The sequence below is a fragment of the Salarias fasciatus genome, chromosome 17, assembly GCF_902148845.1.
Source record: "Salarias fasciatus chromosome 17, fSalaFa1.1, whole genome shotgun sequence".
NCBI lineage: Eukaryota > Metazoa > Chordata > Actinopteri > Blenniiformes > Blenniidae > Salarias > Salarias fasciatus.
The window spans coordinates 14,180,935-14,200,677 of record NC_043761.1 but is presented as its reverse complement, the minus strand read 5'-3'; the positions used below and the strand labels follow the sequence as shown (position 1 = coordinate 14,200,677).

At 44.6% G+C, this 19,743-nt stretch overlaps 1 protein-coding gene, 1 long non-coding RNA gene and 1 pseudogene across 2 annotated transcripts; 1 reads left to right on the top strand and 2 right to left on the bottom strand.

Moving 5' to 3' along the window:
• Nucleotides 1-1,071: 1,071 nt before the first annotated feature.
• LOC115403957 (high affinity choline transporter 1-like) lies at nucleotides 1,072-5,286 on the bottom strand. Its single transcript, XM_030113047.1, has 9 exons — nucleotides 4,899-5,286; nucleotides 3,956-4,148; nucleotides 3,779-3,886; nucleotides 3,072-3,233; nucleotides 2,829-2,977; nucleotides 2,562-2,705; nucleotides 2,316-2,469; nucleotides 2,022-2,239; nucleotides 1,072-1,944 (listed from the first exon to the last, which is right to left on the bottom strand). The coding sequence occupies exons 2-9, from the start codon at nucleotides 4,137-4,139 to the stop codon at nucleotides 1,399-1,401; spliced, it is 1,665 nt and encodes a 554-aa protein (XP_029968907.1). The 5' UTR covers nucleotides 4,140-4,148; nucleotides 4,899-5,286; the 3' UTR covers nucleotides 1,072-1,398.
• On the top strand, nucleotides 2,218-10,803 carry LOC115403963 (uncharacterized). Its single transcript, XR_003933285.1, has 3 exons — nucleotides 2,218-2,237; nucleotides 2,764-2,768; nucleotides 10,718-10,803. It is a non-coding gene; the product is annotated as an uncharacterized LOC115403963 (long non-coding RNA).
• On the bottom strand, nucleotides 7,969-14,293 carry LOC115403958 (high affinity choline transporter 1-like; annotated as a pseudogene).
• Nucleotides 14,294-19,743: the final 5,450 nt, after the last annotated feature.

Genomic DNA, 19,743 nt, shown 5'->3' with positions numbered 1-19,743 from the left:
TTAATTAGCACCATTTTTTTCAATTCTAGAGTGTTTATGGGAAAAAAAATAGCTTAATGATGTGAATGTTGTGCAAATATCCCCCAAAAATCAGGCCACACAATAACACCGAGGATTCTTTTTCATTTTTTTTTAGCAACTGTTTTATTCAAGTTTCAGAAGTCGGGTAACTTTGTAACGTCACATCCACGCTGTTGTCAATCACGCTGCTCGTTCAGCACAGCGCCGAGCCTACTCTGGCTGTGATTGGCTGTAATCCTCTTTGGTTTCTGAGGGAGAGAAACACGGCTGGGCGCAGAAAAAAATACCGCGATCTAACATTGTAACACTGAATGAGTTTTAAAGTTTGAATCTTCTCCTTGATCGTCTTGTGCTTAAACGTGGAGAGGAGCTCGGCTTCGCTTCCCGCAGAAATGTCTGACGATTAGCAGAAGCGTGCGGCCGCATGATCCCTTCGCCGTGATACGAACTGAGACTCCTGCCAAAACACAGCCACAGAGTAGGAGCGATGCTCAGCTGAAAGCGCAGAGGGATCCATAATAGGGACAAAACAACCACACACACTTCCCCCATCCTCAGTACAGCCTTCACACCTGCAATGCAGAGAAGAAAAAAAAACAACAACAAAAAACAAACAGCAAAGCGGTCATTCTGTCGGGAGGCTGGCAAAACGCGACAAAACAACAGAAACGTTGAGGAAAAGCTGCAGAGTGAAGGAGAAAAACTTCGTATCGGTTCTTCAGCTTAGCGGGAAATCAAAACACGAGAGGGTGGTTTGGTTCTGATCAAAATCAAATAAAGCTTGATCTTATTCAGAAACCAGACGACTGTTCCTATCGGGACTTCAGGACTGCTAACACAAAGCGCAAACGGCGGGACGAGTCGGGGCGCTCTGCTGACTGGAGGTGGTGGTTTGGGTTCGGTTTTCTTTCTTTTTTCTTTAATTAGATTGATTGAAAGTATACATACAAGACAAAAGAAAAGCTATTTTCAGCTAAAGGTAGTTGTGTTTCTGAGATAAACGCCTTGTGTTGAATCTGAACTACGTCCAGATGGCGACTTGATCCTCACTTCAGGAGCAAAACCCTCTCAAAACCCGATGGAATGTTTACTGAAGGATTTGTGCTATGAAGAGTAAATAAAAGCTGTAAAACTTCATATGGAATGTTTCTTTAAAGCTTACGAACTGAAGCATGTCAAGTATCTGAGGAGGGATGGAATAGAAAATGTCGACGGACGGCAGTTTGGTTTAAATAAAGGAATGTGAAACACAGCTCAACATGAAACCCACCAACGGTCCTCTTGGGAATAATCTGAGGTCCGGAATTTGACTTTTGTGAAGAATTTTCTCATGTAAAATACCCCTATTTAAAAAAAAAAAAAAAGAAGAAGAAAAAGTTAGCTCTCCATGTCTGTATTGCTTCTAATTGAGGGCGAGGCCTCGCCGTTCAGTTTGTCCATTTCCTCCTCGTCGGCCTGGATTTGCGCCATATCGCACGAGTCGCTGTCCGTTTCAGCACCGCGGACGCCGCTCAGCAGCCCCTTGCTGAACATCCACTCGGCCAGCCGCGACGCCAGCAGGACGATCGCCATGGTGAGGAGCATGATGGCGGTGCGGAACGGGAAGAGGCGGTATCGGCGGCCGTCCTCCTGGATCCTGTCCCACGGCAGCGGCAGCAGGTCGGGCAGGCCGATGAGCGGCTCCCCGATCAGGGCCCTCAGCAGCATCGCCGACACGAAGCCGGAGAGCACCCCGTACTGGTTCACGTGCCGCGGCAGGAAGAAGGTGCATATCACCTGGGCGGTCATCATGGAGTACAGCACGTCGGCGCTGATGATCCAGAAGAGGTGCACGGAGCTGGACATCATGGCCAGGCCGGCGCCGATCAGCCCGCACAGCAGCACCGACGCTTTGACCACCACCAGGATCAGCTTCTCCGACGCCTGACAGGGAAGAGCAGAATTAAAGATCATTCTAAAAGTTGGAAAAAAAAAGAAAATAAGACTCGATGTTCGCTCACCCGTTTGTAAATGAGGTTCTTGAAGACGTTCCGGCCCAGCTGCGACGCGGCGGACAGCAGCACGGAGTCGGCAGAGGACATGACGGAGGCGGCGAGGGCGCCGATCCCGATCAGAGAGACGTAGAAGGGGCAGAGGTTCTGGAGGGCGATGGGCAGGATGACGCCAGCTTTGCCCTGCTCGTAGGGGCTGGGCGAACCGTAGGCCGTCTGGTTCCAGTCTGCCGGAACATCAAACACGCGATTACAAGACGGGCCCGATCGCGTCAACCACGCGTCGGAGGTGAGACCGCGTACCGGTGGACGCCGCTACCGCCCCGATGATGAGCGACGGGACGCCGAGGATCGGACAGAGCACGGCGCCGGCGTAGCAGGTGATCTTAGCCTGGGCGTCGGTGGCGGTGGACAGCACTCTCTGGTAGAAGGCCTGGTAGCAAACCCCGCCGATGCTCTAGGAGAGAGATGAAACCAGAGTGAGGGTTAGTTTTCATGGCTGGTGTGAAGGTGTGTAACTGGGGATTATGGGAAGGTGGGGTCCTTTACTAGTAGCAGCAACTCGTCCATCCAGCGGCCCGCGTCTTCAGGCCGCAGCCTGCCGAGCCACGGCTCCTGGTGCAGCCTGCCGACGGCGGCGGCGGTCACGTTGGCGGCGTGCGGGCTGGTCAGGACAAACGGCACGCAGAGCCACTGAGAGACGGAGGAGACGGTTATCAAACCAGAGACACATTCTCAGCATCTCGAAGAGCTCGGGTTGAAACCGGACCGGGCGGTTGTTCCAACAGAAACCTGAGCTCGACCAAACAGCCTCACCAGGCCGAACAGCATGAAGCACAGCTGGATGACGTCGGTGTAGGCCACCGAGTACAGCCCGCCCATGGCCGTGTACAGGATGGCCACGGCGGCCGAGATTCCCACCGACAGCGTGGTGGGGATGTCCATCACCACGCTCACCGTCCCACCTGGACAACCGCACACACACACACACACACACACGTCACACCCGCTGCGTCTCAGATCAGCAGAACGCAGTTTCTGGCGTTGTTTCGGACTCACCGAGCGCACTGAGGATGCAGGCGATCCAGAGGATGTCTCCGATAATGACGGGGATGAAGAGAACCGCGCCCACGGTGTTGCCGTATTTTTCTTGGAAGGGGTCCATCAGGGTCACGTAGTTCTTCGACCGAATCGGTTTGACGAAGAAGAGTCCGCCTAAAAGCCGCACAGACAGGAGCGTTTTGAGTTTCCGGGAAAGCCGCGCACCTTCCGAAGGACCCTTGAAGGACCAGTTTGAGAAGAATTGAATTGGCGTTCTAGTGAAAAGAGCAGAGCGAAGCCAGCTAAATACCTCCTCAACTAATTCTCTCCTTTCAAGCGCATAAGAGAACCTATGGTCGCCGTGAAACTCACGAAAAATGCAGACCGCTGTCGAGCCAGTGTTGGGTGTGTCCTACTGTAGAGAAACAGTGGTGCAATGTAAATATACAGTAGAAAGGCTCATTCAAGGCTCAAAATAACAAAAACACAATGAGAACGATTGTATTTCTGTCAGCACACCATTTCATCTCACACAATGGAAATACTTTGATTACATTAGTTAATTTAAAAATAAATAAAAGGGTTAATTTTAGAAAAATTTACCCTCAAACCACCCAAATAAATCATCCCTGAGATAAAACTTAAAATTTCCAAATTTGGTTTTTTTTTTGATCAGTGAGTAGAATAAAGTATCGCCACGATCACAACGAAGCACTGACCCAAGATCAGATTGGTGGCGAAGGCCAGAGGTCCCACGGCCCACACCAGCCCCTTGGTCGGGTTGTAGATGACCTCCGCGTTGCCCAGGATGTAGCCTCCTCCCACCCACGTGGCTACGGGATCAAAGATCACAATGTGACGACCGCTCCGCGACGATCTGAGAGCGATCGAGATGCTCTCACCCGTCATGGTGAATATGCTGACCCAGATGTTCAGGTTGCGCCCTCCGACCATGGCCACCTCGCTGCGGCTGCCGGGGCTCTTCTTCTCCTCATGCTTGGACTTCCTGGACGCCCAGATGCCGGTTCCCAGGATGACGACGTAGAAGGCGCCGATGGACGCCAGTCCCATCCAGTTCACCGTCATCTTCAGCCTCTGCGGGCCGGGATGGAGGGACGGGGAAGAAAAACGCAGAATGCAGCCACACACACTTTAAAAAAAAAAAAAAAAGCTTTTCACATGCAACGTCAGGTCAGCTTGGGTAAAATCCTCAGCGTATGGATGTTTCCAGAAGGTTCTCATTATGGGAGGGTTAGAGAGGAATGTGCGTCCTGAAGTCCACAACTATTTATAAGCACACCGATGATTCTATGTTTAGATACTCGACTCCAGACGGTTTGATCACACTTGAGCGACACGCTGACAGAAGGACCATTTATCATCATTATTATTATTATTATTAAACAACACACACACACAGCAGCAAGGTTTACATGCATGCAAGTAAAGTCATATCCACTCATCCGCACATATAAACACAAAAAAAACAAAATAATCAGAATAATAAAATAATCAATCAGTATAAAATCCAGAGCAGTAAAATGATTTTTGCAAACATGCATCATTTTTCAAAGCGGTATGAATTTCATAAATTGCTCTGACAAACTCTCAGAGTTGACACAGTTGCTCGGGGCGGCTTTGCAGTTTATTTTTAGCGCTGGTCTGAACTCCAGTCATTAAACATTTTACCACAGCAGATCAGTTCTCATACTTCTTCTTCTTCTTCTTTTTTTTTTTGCAAGAAAAGGGGATCAACAAGAATATATTATATACTTGCTTTCTTTTCTTGACAAAATAGAAACAAAGTGTTAAATATAGTCTTCGTATCAAAATAATTGTAATTACCTGTGTTGTTTTTGGAAGAGGAAATAAATCTCCGGCGTGATTTTCAAAGCCGCCAGTCACAACAGAGAGGAGGACGTACGATTACTCTCCTGCGGATGGTTGGGGAGACTGCGAGTATTTTTAACTCTTTCCGCCGAACATGTAACCGACACCTGACACCCGCTTCCACAAATCTCCCCACTTCCGGATTCCCAGCAGCGGACTGTTATATCATCAGATGTGAGGTTTTTTTAATTATTATTATTATTATTATAACGACTGTGGTAGATTAAAGAACCAATGCACTGTGAGAAATATCATGTGAGGCGGGAGCAGAAACAGGGGGTCCGCCCTCGCTACCATGTGTGGAAAATTACTGTAACGTCCACACGATGGGTTAAAACAGAGGGGATTGTTCTCTGGAGTTGAGATGTTCCCTTTAAAGGTCTCAATCAGCAGAATCCAGGTTATTCGGTGCAGTTTAGGCAAATCCCTGAGGTCACGACCTGCGTGTTTGTTTACCTGCAGAGGTTTGTGATCAAAACAGATTCTGTTCTAAAGGTGTCACATCTAATCTAACTACTTATCCAACCTTTTCTGCTAATTATTCATCTGAAAAACACCACAGATTTACAATCCTGCACAGTATATCTGCAAAACAACTCAATCAATGCAGCTCCTTCTCAACCAAATCCTGCCTCTCAGGGTTTTTTCCACTAAAATCAGACTGCAATATAGAGCTATATAAATGACTTCCGAAGCCTCAAGATAAATAAACAGCCAGCCGAACTCCTTTCCAAGAGCCAGGAAGTGATCGTACTTGCTCCTTAAAGGCTCCGCTCACAGGTCAGGTCAAGATGACATGTCGAATTGGACTGCAGCTGGAAAACAGAAGACAAGAATATACTTAACAGTCAAATATGACTAAACAGTAAAACAAAATCCAGAGGCTTGAGCTTATTTGATAGAATTTAGGATGAATTTCTAAATTCCGCGAGCTCGTCAAAGTTGCATTTCAGCGCGGCACAGGCGTTTCCACACAATGACAGACGCTGAGATACGACTGGGTGGATAACCAGTGGGTGAAGGTCACACACTGAGCCCTTTGTCTTCAGAGAAAACAGCCTGCCGCTGCGCATCCACGCTGTTTCCTGACTTCACATTACTGACATGTTATACCACGGATACTGATTTACATCTCAGCAGCAGTGAAAGCAGAGCTGGAAATAATAAGGTCTGTTCCAGATCAGGTATATGGAATTTGAAAAAAAAAGAAAGAAAGAAAGAAAAAAAAATGCAGCTGTTTTTATATTTAAAAAATAAGAAGAAGAAGGAGAAAAACTGCACACACAGCTGTCCCCCAGGCTCTGATCTGACAGTTCCAGGACACTTGAATGGGGGGAGTCATGCCAGCCTTATTTGTCGTCACTATGACGAGCGGAAGAAGAAATTCCTAGGACAAAAAAAAAAAAAAAAAAAAAAAACCTGAATGAATTCTGTCTCGGAATTTGATGAGGAAAATTCAGATAAATATCTGAAAAAAAAAGAAAGAGAAGATCTTTTGACGGGCGCGCTTCTAATCGGATATATTAATGATGCGCGCATCAGGACGCGCGCGCTGGAAACTGGACGGCAACAACGCGGCTATTCCCAGGAAGTGACGTCACGCGGCGTGATCAAAAGCAATCGGGCGGACAGCAGGTACGAACGTTCTCACAAGGTGCAATCACCGGCAACACCGCGGCATTCCGCTCCCAAAAAAAAAACCCTCGCGCGTCATTCATCCGCATCCATTCCCGAACGCCGGGAAGCGCGCGCGTGACTCACAGCCATGGTTCTCACTCACGAGGAGGATGAAGCCGGATGCAGCGGAGGAGAGAGAATAACGGAGGCAGCCTCTTTGTGTGGCATGATGCTCTGACTCCTCAGTGACTCCGGCAGACTTCCTACTGACGAGCGCGCTTCCTCTCTCAGCCTTCACAATAAGAGTCTTGATCAGGGTTGATGTATACATACAGCTTTTATTACCTTTAAATGAACTAAAAACAAAATGATCGACAACAACTTTACATCAGAATTATTTTTATTTAAAAAAAAAGAATACAACACAATTTATGTTTCTGTCATTGTAGTTCCAAAGTGCAGCTTGAAGCCAAGCGGTGTACGATATCTGTATTCAGTGACGTTCAGGCAGGAGAGGCAGGAAAGAAAGACACAGTCTCACCTGTGATTAAATGGTTTTGATGGACCAAACAGTGTGAACTCCAATATGAACTGATTTTCCTCTTAAGCAGTTCTTTTTTTTTAGCTAAAAAGATCCATGTAGAGGCATGTGCTGACTGAGACCCCATTTACATGACAGCATTTCAAGTGAAAACGCAACATTTTGCTGTCTCGTTTCAGAAAAGTTTCACATTTACATGGCAACGTTTTGAAAACGATGTCCATGTACATGGAAATGACAGAAATGCTGAAGACATTTGTAATAAAATAGTTAATATTGTCCATCTACTCTTGCTTGTGCAGCAGAACTGTTAACTGCTGCCGTGTTGCTCATGTGCTATAGCGGCGTTTCCGCTGTCTACATGGAGATGGAGCCAGAGCGTTTGCAATCCCTGACCACCATTTTCATGAAAACAGATCGCCTAAACACAACCAAAGTTTTGCTTTTTCACTTGAATTTACACCGTCATGTAAACGGGACTGAGTTTAACTCTAGCTGGAGCCATCCTTTATAAACTGCTGGCATTGAGAACATGCGACTCACTCTGTGTGTGTTAACAGTTTTGTGAGCTCAGTGGTTTTACAACGGCAGTGAAGAGGCAGGCAGTTCTTCTGCCTCACGGTAGGGGGCACTAATGAGTCCAGAGTTTCTCATGCGACTCCACAGCTGCAGAGAAAGAGGCAGGAGCCATGGGAACTATCAGCAAGTCAAGAACAGATCTGTTTCCTGAACTACACATAGCTGCAGTTCAAAGATGCCTGTTGTATTCCCTTCCATTTTCATTCACCTTTTATTTATTTATTTATTTATTTATTTATTTTTTAACTATCTTTCTACATTCTTAAATCACTCCTGGTGTCTTGGTAAGTTTTACTCTGCTCTGTCCAACATGCTGTTTTTTTTTTTTTTTTTTTAGTTTTTTTTAGACTAGATAATAAATTACATTCATATCCTTGCTGGCACTTTTACAAGAGGGAACAGCTGATCGCTCTCAGACCAGCCTGCAGCTTCTTCTTTGTAAAAAGTTTTTACTGTCAAGTCCTTAAATAAGATTCACTTATTTCACATGTTATTCTTTCTTATTTGATATGTTAATATTCTTTGTGGAACCATTGAATTTCGTTCTAATCTTAGTAAAGTACTTTCCCTTTATTTTTAACCAATGCTTGGATGAGATCTGAAACGCAGCCTGTTGTCAGTCAAACTGCTGGGTTCAGATATTTGGTGCCTCTTCAACCATGATCCTCACTACACGTCACTGTCCTGATGATAACATCAACCTTCGTTTATGAGGAAACTGAACTGAGGAAAAATATAACAATACTTTGTTATTATTGGTCTGATTCATACCTTAAGACTTGTCTTCTTTATCTTTCCAAAACACGCGGTGTTTTCACCAGCCTCTCCTCACCTCAGCTAATACTTCTGTCAATATATTATTTATGTAGCTAAAAGTTAAAATGTAATTAGAAATTTTTCAGTGACTATGTCTCTTAGATTAAACCCATTACCTCAGTTTACAAGTGCAATTTTTGGACTGTGGAGTGAAGGCAGGCTCTCTGGCAATACGCCAAGTATTATTACTGCCTTTGGCAAGCCTTTTCCTTTCCTCTTGCCAGATTTCTCAGGTTGTAATTTCTCCACCTTTGCTCCACATTTGTTGCTGCTCATAAAAGATACATTGAATATATACAACAAATCATTACAAATGCTTACATTTTTCACCTGGTTGTCCAACAGTCCGATTTTGATTTGCTCAAATCTACATGTATTTTTTAGCCAAAGTTCCTTCAGCTGTAATGTATTTGACACTTTTGTTTTTTTTTTTTGCATGTTTTACTTGCATGGAATCTCTTTAAATAGATAAAAGTGTGCGTTATTCATTGTTGTCTTTCGTAAAATTTCATGCAACGTTGCATTTATCCTTCCGTGATTCAGGAAGGTGTTGAGGCTCAAGTCCATCGCTGCTAACAAGGGCTGAAGGGGCAAACGCCACGGAGACATACTATCATTTTGACCGGTAGATCCAGGGTAAAGTAATACTCTCAAGCCCATACAAGCTCTGCACGGAAAGAATGAACAATGTCACTGAGGTGGGAGCGCTAACCACTGCTCCACATTGCAGCCACTTTTCTATTGTAACTGCTCTATTCCCTACTACTCCAAATTATGTGCAAAAATTTTGTTTTTTCCTGTCATCTCTTGCCACGGTCTGCTTCATGAATAGGCAGCGTTTCAGAGAGAACCGAGCGATGTCTGATGGTTCAATAATTACTTTTGAGTAAACATGTATTTTCACATTACCGTCTGACTTCCAGAAACCATCAGTGTCCGGGCGAAGATAGGCGCACGTCAACGAAAACAAGACCTAAATGGATGTTGCTGCATCTTTACAATTCCTCAGTGAATGAAATGTTAAACACAACAAAACCTTAGATCAGTTGTCTCCTTGTTTCAGGTGCCTATTTCGTCCCCATGAAGTCAGTATATATTCATATATATATATATATATAGAAAAAAAAAGTGCTTTCCCTTTATTTCTTTCTTGGTGGGTTATAAAGATTCTCCATTCTTGAGTTTCTCAGTTTCCTCGGTGTCTGTTTGGACCGGTGCCATATAGTGCATGTTGTCATTGCTTTTAACCGTCTGCATGCGTTTTAGAACTCCCTTCTTCGCCAGCCATTTGGCCAGTTGCGATGTCAGCAGAATACTTGCAACTGTAACGAGCATAATGGCGGTGCGGAAGGGGAACAGGCGATGTCTGTGGCCGTCCTCCTGCAGCTTGTCCCACGGCAGCGGCAGCAGGTCGGGAAGGCTGATGAGAGGTTCTCCGATCAGGACTCTCAGCAGGATCGCCAAGACGAAGCCAAAGCAGGCGCCGTAGTGGTTCACGTACTGGGGCAGGAAGAAGGTGCACATCACCTGAGGAGTCATCATCGAGTACAAGACGTCGGCGCTGACGATCCAGAAGAGGTGGACGGAGTTCGACGTCATGGCCAGGCCGGCGCCGATCAGCCCGCACACCAGGACTGACACCTTCACCACGATGAGGATCATCTTCTCCGACGCCTAAAGCGGGAGAAAATCATTTTCAGTCAGCGAGTCGTGTCAAGTTTGCCATACTATCTTCAAACGATCCATCCATATTCTTTAGCGCTTCATCCACAGGAGCGTCGACGTTGCCAAAAACACCACCAACTTCAGTAAAGATGCTCCTTTCGGTCATCTTCACTTCAAATTAGAGTCAGATGACACAATAAAACGCTCGCCTGTTTGTAAATGAGATTCTTGAAGACATTTCGCCCCAGTTGGGACGAAGCGGATAAAAGTGCGGAGTCGGCGGAAGACATCACGGAAGCAGCGAGAGCGCCGATCCCGACCAGAGAGACGTAGAACGGGCAGAGATTCTGGAGGGCGATGGGGAGGATGACGCCGGCTTTGTCCTGCTCGTAGGGGCTGGCGAACCGTAGGCCGTCTGGTTCCAGTCTGCCAGACGATAATCATGTGGATACAAGACGAAAACAAGATGCATCTGCAGTGTGTTTATAGGGTAAACACGGCTATATCATGGTTTATAGAGAGGATTACATTCAGGCAAAAGAAAGAAAGGTACCAGTAGATGCTGCTACCGCCCCGATGATGAGTGATGGGATGCCGAGGATCGGACACAGAACTGCTCCAGCATAGCAGGTGATCTTGGCTTGTTTAATGCTGGCTGTGGACAGCACTCTCTGGTAGAAAGCCTGGTAGCACATGCCTCCGAGACTCTAAAGAAAGATTGAAAACAGAGGAAATAATAACAATAAAGTTGTTTGGAACAAGAAGGTTTTCTACCACTTTCTACTACAGTGCAGAAATACTTTCTGAGATGCAATCGAATCGTGTTTTTACCAGTAACAGTAATTCGTCTATCCAGCGACCTGCGTCCTGCAGCTGCAGCTTGCCCAGCCACGGCCCCTGGTGCAGTTCGCTTACCGCAGCGAGCGTCATGTTAGCAGCGTAGGGTGTAGTTAGGATGAACGGGACACAAAGCCACTGGAATACAGAGAAAACAGTATCAGTGCTGCGTTTTGATTATGCAAGCAAAGATAACACTGAACTGTATAGACTAGCAGTTCATAAAATGTGGGGCATTGCCTCCCCTGGGGGGGAGGGTTCCAGACAACTTTGTGGTGGGGAAGGAACTGATTAAATCATCTCAAACTTGCTTGCACATAATCTAAAATCAAATGATGCAGTACCAAGCCAACGAGCATGAAGCAAAGCTGGATGACGTCGGTGTAGGCCACAGAGTACAGTCCTCCCATCAAGGTATAGAGAATGGCCACGCCTGCAGAGATTCCCACGGACAGCACGGAGGAGATGTCCATCACGACGCTTACCGTCCCACCTGGAACCACAAACACTCAGTCGCTGATGGAATAAGGCTTTCCTTGCTGAATTTTTGATAAGTTCTATCAAACTTACCCAAAGCACCCAGAATGCATGCGATCCACAAGATATCTCCTATGATGGCAGGGATGAAGATAATGGCACCAACAGTGTTGCCGTACTTCTCCTGGAATGGGTCCATTAGGGTTACGTAGTTCTTTGACCGTATGGGTTTGATGAAGAAGAGCGCGCCTGATGGTAAGAGTCGGTATTTGTGATTTTGAATTTTTATCGATGGTTGTATTGAATGAGCGTGAGCCTTACTCACCTATTATCAAATTAATGGCGAAGGCGATGGGCCCAATAGCCCAAATCAGCCCCTTTGTCGGATCGTAGACCACTTCAGCATTCCCCAAGATGTAACCTCCTCCAACCCATGTGGCTGCAAACACCAAAGCACGCAAGCAAAAGCACCAAAAGTTCAGTTTCTTAATCTATGAATCCATGAGACAATAAGCAGAACTAAAAACAAATCCCCATCGCTAAATTCAAGTTAATCTTGTTGAAATGTTATTATGGGATGACTTCACTAATAAACATGTTAGTGTTCGGAGCCTGACATGCAGGAACATCGCTGTAATACCTGTCATAGTGAATATGCTGACCCAGATGTTCAGGTTCCTTCCTCCGACCATCGCCACCTCGCTCCGGTTGCCGGGGCTTTTCTTCTCCTCGTGTTTGGATTTTCGGGATGCCCAGATGCCGGTTCCCAGGATGATGATATAGAACAGTCCGATGGACACGAGCCCCAGCCAGTTTGCTGCCATTCTGAAAGTCTGTCGTGAAGGGACACACACACACACACACACACACAATCGTTAGCTCTTCAGGAGGGAATCATGTCCCTGCAGTTATTTAATTGAGACTTTGAAGGACATTTGTGAAAATCTCAACTGAAGGTCCCAAAACTAGAGCTGGAACTTCATCAAAAAGTGTTGGAAATCTGAAATCCACTGTCTTGACGCCTGTCCTCTCAGTGTCAGTCAGCATCGCGCCTCCCCACGATAAAGCTCCCATTCCTCTCTTTCTCACTGCTCCTCCACTTGCTCACCCCGACCTTGGCTGGATCTGTCATTCTCATTATTTCCAGGAGCCTCGCTGATAACAGGGATCGTGGCCGACCTTCAGTCGCTGGCAGACATAACTGTGCGGATGCCGGCTCAGCACAGATTGTAACAAAACGCGATCCGTTTACGAAGAGAAAACAAGTCAGCTGAGGTTTTTTCTCCTGTTTAAAGCCGAGCCCAATCACAGTTTTTGCAGAGTCATTGGCTCGAACGACCCGAGTGACGTCCTGCAGCAACACCTCCAGCTGCACTTGGAAATCCCACATTTAGTTTTTCAAGGGCCATTAAGCGGCACCAGAATATTTCTGTCCTCTAAACACAATTCAAATGTTCTTCGTTTAACTTTCACACGTGATTGGCTTCACTTCTCTGATCTACGATGGAGACATTGAGTTTGACCTGTGGTAGCCTTTCCTTAAAGCGAGCGTTTTGTTGTTCTGAACATAACAGATGCATATCAGGCATGGCTGTCCCGGGGTCAAACCGGGTTCGTAAGCTAAATTAGGCATCACCTCCAACTCACCTCCAACAGCTGCCAATTGAACACAGAAAAACCTGAGCATTATAACAAACATTGGTAATTGTGCATATGATTAAAAAAAAAAAAAAGCATTGACCACAACAACTTTTAGAAATTGCTGTCTTTGTGAAGACTTAACACATAAAGTTACACAGTGAAAAGTAGAGGAAAAAGTTTCTTTGGCAACATTTGTTGTATCTATTGTCAGAGATATTTTGTTCCAATATTGAAACGTTGTCACTGCCTGACTTATAAACCGCTTTACAGTGGTGGGTGCAACCCGATCTCCCCCCCTCTGTGTGTTTTTCCTGCAGCTCGCTCTGTGCTTTACGCAAGTCTTCAGATGATAGCATCAGTAATGTACACTTACGTATGTGAGATTTAGATCTAAGACGAGAATTTCGCCGCTTGCAGCTTGAGACTTGCTGCAAGAAAGAAAAAAAAAAAGCCTGAGGGCAAGTCCTGACCTGAGATGGAAAGGTTTATGAACGCACAAGAGGAACCCACAACAACTGAACAATCAAACTGATTCCTTGAAAGCTATTTCGTCCAAACACACAGTTCTCCTAGTTATTTCATTTCTATCAGTGTAAATTAGACAAAATCATGTGATTTCCTCATAACACGTGATGAAATTCCCGCTGCCCACACTGGTCATTCTTTTCAAAGCAGTTATTTTCCACTGTTGCCCACGGCGCCTCGCTTCTCCCCGCCACCGTTGTGTTTTGAAAACAATCAAATGCAGAAAAGAGAAACAGTCAAGAAATACTTTTATTCTGATATATAGAATAAAATTCAGATTTGTATAAGAGACACTGAACATTTATTAGTGTGGTGCAATAGAAAAGTATAAACGAACAAAGTCTACTGAATTATTATTTTTTTTAGTTGACACACTTTTCAGATTTATTGTTATTAAGTTAAACATTTGCAAGAAATACATCAGTAAGACTTAAAAAAAAAAACAGCACTTAAAGAAAAAAAAAAAATCACAATAAATTACCAAAACCAAAAAGATATATTGATCATTTTTAATTACCTGGTCTGCCTTGAGAAATAGTTGATTTCACATATGAGGAGAGATGCTCCAGTCCAAACTGTTAGAAGATACAGTTACTTGTCTCGAGGGAGTTTTGGAGACAGGTTCTACTCCTTGTCCCGTTTTTGCTCAGCAGTAACTGAGACCAGAAAAAAACCTGACACCTGTTTTCTTGACTTCTACCAGCTTAACACATGGCTGGGATCCAGTAAATCCAGTAAGTCAAGTTTGTGCTTGAAGCTATGTGTATAAACTGTGCAGCCGCTGCTTGTGTACGTTATAGATTTCTGTTAAATGTATTCTTTCAACCTTGGATTTATTGCGTATGCTGGTAGAGACGTGCATGTTTGGTAGTTGCCAAGTTTTGTGTGGGAAAAGTTAAAGGGAAAAAAAAAAGAAGGAAATGTTGCTCTGAGACCACCAAGCCATGAAAACAGCCTGCTGTATCAGTGGAATGAGTAAACAGAAAAGCCCAACTTATCAGTTACTACTAAAAATAAACCACATACTGCAAAATACTGAAAAAAAAATCTACTTGAGTGAAATCAAAAACATAATTGAAACTGGCATGATATTTTCAATTTATCCTGTTGGTAGTGAAATGTATGTCTTATACGTGTTGCGGTGAATGACTATAAAGGACTGAACAGAATTAGAAAATAGTGTTAAGCTCTATAAAATCAAACAGTGGAGACTGATAGCATGTGAAAGGAAAACTGGGCTTCTAAGGCTAAACAATATTTACTCAGCTGCTCAATAAGATTGTATTTAATCTGTGTTTTTTAAACCTGTCTTTATTGAATTTTCAACGAAAAAAATAAAAAAATTAAATCTGTGTTTTTTTTTTTATTTCCTCTTTTTTTTTTTTGCAATGACTTAAGCTGGGTTTTGTCTTAGGACCTATACGCTTCACAAATTAACATGCTTTCTGTAGAGAATATCACCAGGAAACACTCCATTAACGTCCACCGTTATGCAGATGATACACAGATTTATCCATGTAGCCTTATGACGCCAATCAACTTGTCAAACTAGAAGCTTGTCTTAAAGACATAAAAAACTGGATGAGTCGTAATTTTCTCCACCTAAATTCGGATAAAACAGAAGTTATTTTATTGAGCCCAAAACACCTGAGAGAAAAATTAATCTAAACAAACAGTGACCCTGGATGGTGTTGCTTGAACTCCTATAGTCACACTGTGAGGAACCTGGGAGTGACCTTTGACCAGGACTTGCTGACTCAAAGCGATGCTGAGAAATGAATCCATGCATTTGTTCCCTCCAGAGCAGACTACTGTAATTCCTTGTTATCAGGGGCCCCAACAACTGTCTAAAAAGTCTCCAACTCGTTCAAAATGCTGCAGCAAGACAAGAACCAGCAGGATAGACCACATCAGAACAACATTAGCTTCTCTTCACTGGCTTCCTGTTAAATCTAGAATAGAATTTAAAATCCTCCTCTTAACCCATAAAGCCCTGAACAACCAGGCCCCATCATGTCTTATAGAGGTGTTAGTCCCATACTGTCTCAGGAGAACACTTCGTTCTGATGGTCTGCTGGAGGTTCCTGGGTTCTCTGAACTATCAGGCTCCTGCCATGTGGAACCAGTTTCCGTTAGGAGGTTGTCTTCTCTGCTTTTTCACTCCACATTTTACTTCAGTCAAGCTGATGTTGCAAGAGCAAACTGCTCATCACTGATCTTGTCTGCTGACAGCTTAAAGGTGCTGTAGGCAGGATTCCGCATCTCCGCCATCTTGCTTAGGTTTACCTAAGCAAGATGGCGATGTGACCCATCTAAGATGGCGATTTGAAACCCAGCACAGCCAATCCTGTCCTGTTTTCTCTGACATCACGCCCTTACGCAAGTTAAGCCCCTCCCACAAGAACATGCGACAAATGCCCCTCGACCAATCACGGTTAGAGCCTCATGGGCTCTTCTGATTGGTCAAAGATACCTGGAGCTGTCGAGATTCCTTTTCAGCTCAGAACAGAGACAGATGGAAACGCTGCGCCCTCGCGGTAGTGCAGTTATGCTACACTCCTAAAGGATTATCAATGGATACTCTAACATTTAATCCAAAGAAAACACAGAAAAATTAGCATTGACTAACAAAATCCTGCCTACAGCACCTTTAATTAATACCTGCAGAGATGGCGGCACCGCTCATCCTGTCATCATTCATCACCTTCAGCATCTCTCTTTACATTTACCACAACCCCTTTGGACCTTCGCTTCAAAAGAATTTCTACAAGAACGACAACCTATAAGTCATAAAGTTCATACATAAGGCCTGTGGACCAAAATCAGTCCACAAGAGGCTCAAATGCTGCCCGATGAAACATCAAGAAAATGGTAAAATATTCCAGCTGCCATGACTGCTCTTATCAGCCAGACGTAAAGCTGGAAAATACCCGAGCAGCTCTGGCCGTCATGACGTGAAGCGTCGACCTTCAGCCGCATTAGTCATTGATGGAGGCTCAGGTAGCATTTCAGGTATCATGGTAACCACTACTGACTGGTAACTGGACCTGGAGCGGCGTGTCCCCGCCGGGATCAGGTTCTGCTCGGCCGTAAAGAGAGACTAGACTGTTTGGCTGCTGCTGCTTTTTGATGGAGTCCGTGGGAAATTTCACACGGGACCTTACAGGACAGCAGAGAACGTTGTTGAGCCACAGGCTGCACTTTGCGCTGGAGAAATTCCGCCTGTTTGTAGCAGTAAACCTGCGAGGAAGGACTGAGGCACTCCTGCTGCAGAGAAGATCTCCAGAAAACGCTACGAACTGTTACACCGGTAGAGCTAAATCGAATGAATGTCATATCTGGGAACAACACTTTTCAGTGCAATGGATTGAACTTTCCATCATTTGTAAACTTCCATTCATTTTAAGAATATTAACCATGTTGTGGTTTACATTTATTATGAATTAATTTTCAAAATGAAAGATATAAAAGAAATAGGGTTGCATATTAAGAATTACCAAGAGGACATGAATTACCTTACAGCCCAGCACCGAGGTTCATTCATCCAATGAGCACCGCTCCACTGAAAACCCGAGACGTTTATCTTCAGTTATTGCTGCTGCTTCAACATGTGACACACAATCAGGGCTTCCTGCAACAATGTCTGACAAGGACAGGATCGAGTTGTCAAGTTTCCCAGCATCACGGCAGAGACAGAGTCACCCTTCCTCTTCAGGCTGCCGATCCCGAGCCTGGCGTCATTGGAAACCAGTCAAATCACAATTATTCATCACATCCGCGTTCAATGCGTTGTAATTAATGTGTAATAAAGTAAGAAGTTGCAAAAACAGGAAGATATTGCCAGTTGATTGTTGCTTTGGTGAATTCCTGTTAATTGGAAGAGAAGAAATTAGACTTCCTGACAAGCACTGAAAAAGATTTAGAATATAACTGTTATATAACTTTATAAAATCCACTTCCTGTTTCAGCATATCTGTAGTTTCTGTGATAATTTCACGATAAATCAGATTCTTCAAAGACCCATTAACATTAAAATCACAAACCATCATGAAATGATGTAGCTTTCAAAATCAAATTTTAGTTTCCAGGCCATTAAGCCCAATTTAAAAAAAGTTCAATTTCATCTAGAGTGAACCGGACCGATGAAACAGTGCCACAATAACCTATAAATTTAAAACCATTAAGGTTATTGTGGCACAATATATGTACGTATATATAATATATGTAATATCCCATCTTTGAAGGGGAGTTTGTCAGCCAACTCCAACCAAGAGGGGACAAAACTTGAGCCAATATGCTTTGAGGATTCCAGAAATATTCTGACACTACTGTCAAACGGTCCAGTACTTTTCCATTTTCCACGCACGAGGCATTCTCGGGCTCTTGCAAAAGCGTACAGAGGAACTCCTGCATTCCTCCAGCAGCCACCAGTCATTCGGCTGAATATACCTTCCACTTCAGTTTTGGTTCCTGATCAGCGGTTTCTCCAGAACTGGTGCTCATCTACTTTCAGACCAGTTCACCATTCTCAGCAGACTTTCCATTCTGTGTCAAAAGTTAAGATTGCTGAAAAATCAAAAAACAAATGTGGCAGGAGCGTATGGTTTTGGAAAACCAAGTTAAATGTTTGGAGAAAATAATTTTTCAACGCCACCTGGAGAGTAGGCTCCAGGACCAATTCAACCCAGTACAAAGTAAAGGCCTCAGTATACTCCCCCGTCGCCGCCACGGCGTTCCTACGCCGACAACCCTACGCCGCTACTGAACATATCTTGCTCCTGCGTCAAGGGAACGCCCTCCTCTGCCAAGCCGCGAGCAGTCACAACAACAATGCGGCTTCCGTAGCTCCGGCTTTACCTAGACATAGATCTATAGACAAAGATTTCTAGACGTACGTATCTAGACACGCGTGCATTTACCGAACATATATCTGCATATATGACATATCTGGTGACACCGGGCTGTGGTGGAGGAGAGGCTGAGCAGACCGTGATGAAATATTGGTGAAACTAATGAGCTTTTGGACGATTAAAGCCGTTTTCGGAGCGGCTATACACATAGACCCGTCTGCTAACAGTGCTAACACTGCTAACAGTATAGGGATGTGCGCCGCTCAATTTTGGATCTCAATTTCTCCCGAAGCACTGTTCGGATCAGAAAAGTTTTCCGGGTGAGTTCTACTTTATTCTATAAACAACGCGAAAGCGGACCAATCACAGCCCTCGACGTTCACGTCACCACGCGTCGAAACGACGCGAAGTCACAAATTTCGGGAGGCGCACGTCAAGCCCCGACGTAGCCCGACGTAGCCCGTCGTAGGGCTACGACGTCTACGTCGTAGGAACGCCGTGGCGGCGACGGGGGAGTATACTGAGGCCTTAAGGCCGCGCTAGGTGTGGACATGAAGCAGGACATGAGACTTAATATACAAAAATACAAAATTAATTTTATTCTTAGAGTCACGAATGTTAAAATACTATAGGCCTATAGAACACTTATTAATTATTTCAAACTTATTAAGCACAGTAAAAAAAGAATCACAGGAACACTTATAACGGTGGAGGACTGATTACTGCAGTTAAGTTCATTGTTTTACAAAATAAACAATAATGCACAAAAACAGCAACACATGCAAAAGTAAATGGGAAGCAGCAAATTAAGCACAAGCCATGCAAAGCAAAATATGAACAAGCAAAAAAAACAAAAAAACAAACAAACAAAAGGCAAGCAATAAGCAGACTTTGAACAAAATACAGAACTGCAATGAAATCAAAACTCACCCACTGAAGGAATAGTGCCTGCGACAAAATAAAATAAATATTAACTGTCTATTCACACAGTCTGTCCAGATGAAAATAGGCTACTGTAGCCTATGACAAAGTACAGCACAAATTAATTCCAGCGCCCCTGAAAGCTCCCTGCAGGAGCGTGCAGGAGCTCTGTAGGGCAAGCTGGTCGCGGTGAGCCTGCTATCGTTGCTGGTGAAGTGTGGGCTGCAAGACGTGAAGCCTTAACTTAAGCACTGGAGATAATGTGGGACAACGCAGGACAACGCAACGGGTCCTTTCTAGGAGCGGCGGCCCTCGTTATGGACCGCACACT

Coding starts and splice junctions, on each gene's coding strand:
- LOC115403957 (XM_030113047.1), bottom strand. CDS start 4,139: ATGACGGTGAACTGGATGGGACTGGCGTCCATCGGCGCCTTCTACGTC. Junction 2,978..3,071: donor CTGCATCCTCAGTGCGCTCG/GTGAGTCCGAAA, acceptor GCGGTTGTCCAG/GTGGGACGGTGAGCGTGGTG. Junction 1,945..2,021: donor AGAACCTCATTTACAAACGG/GTGAGCGAACAT, acceptor CTTCCCTGTCAG/GCGTCGGAGAAGCTGATCCT.